General features: G+C 37.6%; 1 protein-coding gene across 1 annotated transcript; it reads right to left on the bottom strand.

Moving 5' to 3' along the window:
• Nucleotides 1–513: 513 nt before the first annotated feature.
• LOC116253010 (WRKY transcription factor WRKY76-like) lies at nt 514–2,584 on the bottom strand. The gene is made up of 4 exons (XM_031627701.2): nt 2,080–2,584; nt 1,491–1,811; nt 1,134–1,250; nt 514–1,028 (listed from the first exon to the last, which is right to left on the bottom strand). Exons 1-4 carry the CDS (start codon nt 2,221–2,223, stop codon nt 672–674), a joined length of 939 nt encoding a protein of 312 aa, XP_031483561.1. The 5' UTR covers nt 2,224–2,584; the 3' UTR covers nt 514–671.
• Nucleotides 2,585–7,837: the final 5,253 nt, after the last annotated feature.

Raw genomic sequence — 7,837 nt, 5'->3', positions numbered from 1 at the left:
GGTAAGACCATCCATGTATATGAGCAGTAAATCGCAACTCCTCATCATTTTCTTAAATTTTACTTATCAATGCAAATGGTAAGACCTTCCATGCATTGAAGCACGAGGTGGATAATTATTTTAGTGGTAGTTTGACAGTAAAAACACGTTATGAATGATCCACCAATATATCTTAAATATTGGAGTTAATTCATGAAACAATATTTCTAGTGTTGACAAACCTGTTTGGATCTTTAGAATAGATTCATGGAACACTTAAAAAGTACCTTTGATGTTAATCCATTGATTTGTCTGATAACAGCTCTGATTTAGGAAGAGTCTTAGTCATGAATGATAGGGAAATGAATACTATCGATTTCAATATCGATGGTGGCCTTCCTTATGAGAAAAACCATGTTTAGTTATTTTATGCTTATGTTTATTTTTATTTTCTCTACATTGTCCTCATAAGGTTGATGTTGGCGCTCAAACCTCGTCGTGGAGAGAAGGGAGAGGGGAGGGGAGGGGATGGTGGGAGATGATGAAGTGGAAAATTCTTTGGAGAAGCGGAAAAATATTTTACAATCATTTGCTGCTTACATGACAGTGTTAATGAAACATTTGCACCGGTGTTGCAGCTTCCACACAAAAGGGCGCCAGCATATGGCCCTGTTTTCACTTACAAATCTAACCTAATTAGGAGGCCTAGTGAAAATCTTGGAGGAAAGAGCGGACGCCAAGGCTGCCGTAAAGCTCGGGTCCTTCGCCAGCGACGAGGCCACGTGCTCCGCCACCGCCTTCTGCAGCTCGCTGCCGCCGCTGAGCGCTGAAGCCGATCCCCCTTCCGTTGTGGCCCGAGTCAAATCCAAGGTGACGGTAGGCCTGGAGGCGATGACGGAGACGGAGCAAGGGAGAGAACCGTCGTCGGGCGCAGCCTGCGACCCAGCAGAGCTCGTCCGTGCGGCGTCGTTGGCTGACGTGTGGGCGTGGTTGTGCTGCCCCTCATACGTTGCCACCAAGATGGTCTTATCCTCCGCGCTTCTCTGGACCTGTAACGAAATCCACCACATCTTATAAGTCATCTTTATCTACTTGCACACGCTTGGTCTTCTTCTTTCTTACTATTCAAATGGAGAAATTGAAAGACCATGTACCTTCTTCTTGACCGGGCACCCGGGTGCGAAGGCGCATCTGAAGTAGGCACGAGGGCTGGGGTTGTCCTTCGTCACCTTCTGCCCATACTTCCTCCACTGGTAACCATCCTTCACTACCTGCAGGCAGTTATGCACTTAAATATATCACTGGAATATGTTTGAGTCGCAATTATATTCGGTTATAACATTCCAAAGTTTGGAAAAATTTTTGTATTGGTGTCCAAATCCGATTTGAATTAGTTTTCCTTATAACATGCAAAAGTTTGGAACAATTTTTGTATTGGTGTCCAAATCCGATTTGAATTAGTTTTCGCAAGGTCTCATTCAAATTGAATTCGCAGGCCTTAATTGACTCACCAGGCTGTTGTCAGAGGGGTCGGTCTTTACGTGGACCCGCGTGATGAGATTGGTAGCCACCGACCCGGAGGAAAGTTCTTCCCTCAACCGCTTCCGGCACTTGGCCACCGACCCCTCCTCGCCGGAGCTGCTCCCCTCCGCGTCCTCTTCGACGTTCCTCTTTTTCGGCGAGGATACGCCCTCCTCCCTCCCGCCGCTTCCGGCCAACGACGCCACCTGCGCCTGCAGCGCCTTGTAGCTCCGGCAGACCTCCTCGAGCATTCGGCTCAGCCGCTCGTTCTCTTGGCCCATCCTCCTCACCTCCGCCTCCAGTTCCTTTTCCTGAATATCAAAATTAAAACATCTTCCCCATTACTACTTCGTGAATGGTCCACTGAAATTGGTTATAAATCATTGAAGCGTAGAGATGGGGTGTTTCAACCAACTCTCTCTCTCTCTCTCTCTCTCTCTCTCTCTCTCTCTCTCTCTCTCTCTAAAATGAAAAGACCTCCCATGAATGGGCTACTGATTGCTTCTTCTTGTTTCATGTGGGCACGTCCCATTTAAGATATCAAAAGAATAAGAAACCAGAAGATCCAGTTAAATTTACTTTTTGATGCGCTTTTGCAGACGATTGCAGCTCCATAAAATTGAACTGCGGCCGACTGAATCCTCCCAAACCAGCCATACCCGAATCACCACCGTTGGGACTAATATTGAATCCTCGAGAGCGATCAGTGATGGCTGCTTCCATCTCTTCTTCTTCTCTCTCGTTTCTTTCCGCCAGTGCTAATAGCCAGTTGAGGGAAAGCAGGCAACAGAAGGGCAGGATAAGAAGGATAATTTGAAAACGCAAACTATGAGAGGGAAACGGGCAGGCGGCTTTAAGAAGACGAGAGGAAGGAGTCAGAGGAGGCCGTGGCCTATGTAATCGGTGATGTCCTACAACAGGACATGGAATCGTGGGCAGGAAGCGTTTGGGTACGTCACCCCTCGGACGTCATCCGACGTGCATCATCGGCTTGGGTTGGTGCATCGTCCGTCGTAGTTTGCTTTGCTTCTTCTCAGATTTAATGGCGTGCATGAGAACGGAGAGTACTAAACCCACAGGATGGAGACGGGGAAGAAGATGTTGGTCAACACTAAGGGGCACGACGACCTGCAGAAAGGGCCCGCTCGGTGTTTCTTGTGGAAAAGTGAAGAAGTTTTGCTTGAAGCTTTGGAATGGTCAACTTTTTCCGGCAGAGTCTTGCAGACAAGAATACGTCATCGTGTCGGTCCTTCTTTTCTTTTTCTTTTAATTTCTCCATTGTTATTTTTGTTTGGCACGAGAGAGTTGACCCCGTAATCTTTGCTTTTTTTTTATATCTTGACCTTTCAAGTCACGTTTTTTTCTACGGCAGATCGTTCGTGCCTCGATTTATAGAGGATAAATCGTTTGGTGGTGGGCGGCTTGGGAGTCTCGATAGTCACCTCCATTGGAATATTACTTTTTTTCTATGACATAGGCGACTTGTAGACCAAACTAAAGCTTCATTTGCCAATTGGAATCAACTCAGAGTGCTTGTTTTTTGGCATGAGAAAACTGATTTTCTTTACTTTCGTAAGCTTTTAGTTCGTGCTTTAGATCCAGGACTTTATATAAATTATATCTGATTACGGTCGTAATAATAAAGCAGAAATTGATTTCAAAAGCATCTGGATTGGATTGTTAACCGCTCGCTTAACCAAAAATATTTAACAAATATAATGGATTGACTAAAGACAGCAGAACGACAGGAAGAGGCAATTGTACAGGCCTCTTTTCACGGCGATTGACAACACGCACATCCTTGTGGAATACATGGTTGGTCCACGCAGTTTGCCCATAAACTATAATAATACTAATCACGTGTGATGCACGTGCTGCTCGTGAAGAAGCATAAGAAGCTGAGGACATCTCGCCTAAAAAAATCCGTAAGTTGGGTTACCGAGATGTTTGCCTTGTTGTTGAGATGGATTATCTAGAAAGTCGTTGGGTAAGATTATTCATGTTCAAGCCAATCTATAACGTTCTTTTTTTCTTTCTTTTTTTTCATTTCCTTTTTTCTTAATTAACCAACCAAACATATGATTTCTCTTTCTTTTCTTTGCTTTCTCTTTATCCAGACAAAAACAATCAACTAATTGCAAGTTTTTTTTTTCACCCATAGTCATAAAAAAGAGGTCGTTTCCGAGAAAGTCACGACGACGTTCAAAATAATAATAACAAAAAAAAACCTGTTTGTTCTCATTTAATAAAAAAAACTCCCAAATGAATTTTTCATAATTTTTATCAGCCTCTTCCTTGTTATGTTTACGTTATTTCCGTTTTGAAATTTAAAACTTAGGTTAAATTATTTGTTTTCTTTTTATGATTACTCACTCATCATTTTACTTATGTTTACTTATTCGTTTTTTAGTATTAAAACATTTATCACTTTTTACCCTTTCCTAATTTTTAAGATTTTTTCTTTTTTAAAAAATTACTGAATTTTTTTAAAGATTTTTAACTTTGTAAAAAAGTACCGGAGAAAAATCTTGTCGTATAAAACCCGTTTAAGTTTTTATCTTTTATAATTTGGGGGAAACTACCTAAAGCATAAAACCCCTAAGGTAATGCCTCAAGGTCGTGTGGACCGGTCCATTTTTAACTTGGTGTCTATACGTACCCATCTTATTTCCAGGTGATTATATCACACCCACCAAAATTAAGATGTACAGAAAGCCTTCTACCAGAAAATGGGCATGTCCTACCGCCTTTTTTTTAAATGAAAAGGGTATTTCAGTCTTTTTAAAAAATAGTATTTTAATCATTTTAAGTGAAGAAACTTTCTATTTATCCATTTTTTACCTTGTAAGATTGCCATTTTTTTGTAAAAAGATGAGCATTTTAGTAATTCTTGAGACAAACACACAACTCGCACGTTCGGGCCCGACATCGGATCTCATTCAACTTGGTTTGAGCTTGGAATCGGATTTCAATTTCTGAAAACGAATCTGAATATGCAAGGTCAACCAATTACCAGATTTGGATAACGGATCTAGATTTAGGTTCAACTTCAATGGGTCACAACCCTACTAAGAATTAAGATGTGCAGTAAAAGATAGATAGGAAGTCATAAAATAACTAAATTAATGCAGAATGCAAACACATTTCCTGAAAATAATTCACTTGGTAGGGGAGGCCTGCATGGGCCCTGGCCCCACCTCAACAATTTTTTTTAAAAAAATTACATGTAAATTTTAGAAAATCCCACTTGTCTTATATAAAAAATTTGAAAAATGGTAATTTTGGCTCATGTCAAATTTTAAAAACTTTAATTCGGCTCCTCTTATAAAAAATTTCTAGCTCCGCCCCTACACATGGTTGATGAAGATATGACTACCTACATCTATATATCCTGATTTTTGTATGACAAAGCACATTTCTGTGTGTTCACTTGTTTGCTCGCGGGATTAAGAAGTCACTTCAATAATATCTTCAGTGCCAAAATTTCTTTTGCCAAAATTATTATTATCATTTAATATAAAGGTGGAATCGTGTTCATATGTGTATGGCTCTTATTCCAGAGGCGGCCCATTGTGCCCTAAATTGATTTAATCTTTACAAGTCCCAACATATTTAATTACTCAAAATTAACAAACCTGAATATGTTAGGCTAAGATCGCATAATATGTTCAACATTTACGACAGGATGAAGCCTTTCTCTATGGTTATTCAATATTTATTGCTATAAATGTTAACAACTTTTAAAAGACATTTGATCTTCCTTCTTCAACATGTCTTTTCGATCAGAAATAACTGCTTTCCTAAGCATGCCCCATCCAATCAAATCAATTATGGCCCTTGGTGACACGCTAAGATATTAGGTGCACTACTTCATTTCTCAAGACACAATCATGAGTCATGGGGGGAAAATATAAATTAAGATGCATATAAGAGTATTTAATTATGTTTCTTTGGGACTTGCACAGTGAAGAAGCAAGGATGATTAATTATTTACAATTGATTGACATTAAAATTAGTGTGACATACATTGTACATCTCACGTATTATGGAAAAGTAACTTATATTTAAATGAAAGTAGCACTGAAAATTAAATTCCTTTGTCGTACAAATCTCTAAGGGTCCAACTTCTCCCAGAAAATTGATTCGAGATCATGATCACTAAATCATCTAAGCCATCAGCTCTGGTTTGCTAGGTTTACATGATTTGGGGTGAATTGTGTTGGTCTCAACTATGACAAGACCACATTCTGGACATTTTAGGGTGCTTGAAATTATGTGAAGAAATTTTCAACTCATAGTCCTTGTTGTGTGAGTTTTTTTAATATCTTTTCACACCTATCCACTATCCATCAAATGTCCCTGAGGGTTTTGCATCTCATCTCAACCCACCCTTATGCAACACCTTATGCAATCGGTTTTGTGGAAGAACGTTCTTAACTTCATTGCATACTCATATAGACGTGAAACATACTTTCAAATACAAAAAAATAATGCTTATTAATAAGTTATAATCTATATACTCTCACAGATCTTACATGATCGGCATTATAAAAAAGTCTGCGACCATTTCATGGGTCGATTTAAATTCTATCATGATATCACTTTTTGATATAATGCCATTTGCAACTATTGTCTGTATGTTTGATTTTAGCATGAAGCTAATGATCTTTATACATGCAATTGTTGCTTGATTATCAAAACGAATAGTTATAATCAACATAGTATAAACAATTATTCCAAGATGCATAATTAGTTTTTTAAGCCAAAACGCCTTCTTCTACTACTATTGAGTCAACTATAAATTGTCCTTGACAAGGTCACATATCTTTGTTTCTTACTATTCCAAGATATGGTTCTTCAATTCAACAAGAATATATAAGCAAATGTAGATTTGCCGTCGTCTGGCTCACCACCCTAATCTACATCTGTGTATCCCATTATGTGCACATCTCCACCATGGCAACAAAATGCAAAATTAATTATGCATTTTACGCATGCTAAAATTCATTTGACAGTCTATATTTGATTAAATATGACTAACCATTTCAACCACATAACATATATAATGTTAGATAGACATACTTAAGTATAGTAGACTGCCCATAGTGCTATGATAAGGAACTTTAGATATGAACTTATTTCTTCTAGTATTTTAGGATACAACTCAATTGCCGTCATTGATTGAAGTGTCAACGTGTCCGCAATCTTGCATGCGGAAACACTAAGATATTCTTAATACAATACTCTTGTGATAGAGAAATAAATCTTTTTTTGGACAATTTCTTTTAATTTCAATTCATAAAACAAATATTGCATTGCCTTTTTTTTTCATTTCAAAATGAATAGACAAGCCGTGCTTTACAGGCTTTATCATCTCCATGTCAATATTAGCCAACAAAATATTGTCTACATGAAAAGGAAAAACGCAATTCTTCTTTTAATGTTTATATAGATATGGTTGTGTTTATCAATCAGGTCAAATTCATTGTCTATGATCATATTATGTAATCTTAAATATGTTTTCCAAAATTTTTGTTTCAATCTATAAATGGAGTGTTTTAGCTTGCAAACTTTGTGCTCTTGCCATTCGAAAAAATAACCCTCAAGTTGTTTCATGTAAATTTCTCCATTCAATTCTCTATTGAGAAATGTTGTGTTTACATCCATCTGGCATAATCTAAATCCACGAATAAGGCAATGTCCAGTATAATCAGAATATAAATTTGTTTGATTACTAGAGACAATCTTTTCATAGTCTATACATTCCATTGAGTGCATCCTTTTGCAACTAATCTAGGCATAAACCTCTTCAATCGATACTTTTTGTTAATATTACTAATCTATTTGTTGCAATTTGTTTATCTTCCTCCTAAAGGTCAACAAGGTCATAGGCCTCATTTACATTCATGATGTCATTTTTACAAACATAGCATTTTTTTGTTTATATTTTTTAATGCAAAAGGAAGCTTCTTATATATTATTAGCTATATTAACATTATGTGGTATGATGATTAGTGTCTCACTTTCTCTGTCATGGAACCCTTTCTTGCATATTTTGTCAAATTACTTGATTTGACATTGTTTTATTTTTCATATAAGAATTACTCCCATTATGTTGTAGTGGTAGAGGCACTTCCTCAAGTGTCACACTTCCTCAAGTGTCTTATTAACTGCAGCAAGTACTTTTTCATCTAGACCGTCCAGTTCATAAAATTGAACATCCTTTTTAATTTATCTATAGGAAATCCATTTTCTAGAAATGCAATGTCTCTTTATTATAGTTCTATCACATTACATATGCATTTTTTTCAAATAATACATACCATTTTAAATGTTT

The sequence above is a fragment of the Nymphaea colorata genome, chromosome 4 (assembly GCF_008831285.2).
Source record: "Nymphaea colorata isolate Beijing-Zhang1983 chromosome 4, ASM883128v2, whole genome shotgun sequence".
In the NCBI taxonomy this organism is placed as follows: Eukaryota; Viridiplantae; Streptophyta; class Magnoliopsida; order Nymphaeales; family Nymphaeaceae; genus Nymphaea; species Nymphaea colorata.
This window is presented reverse-complemented; position numbering and strand designations above follow the sequence as displayed.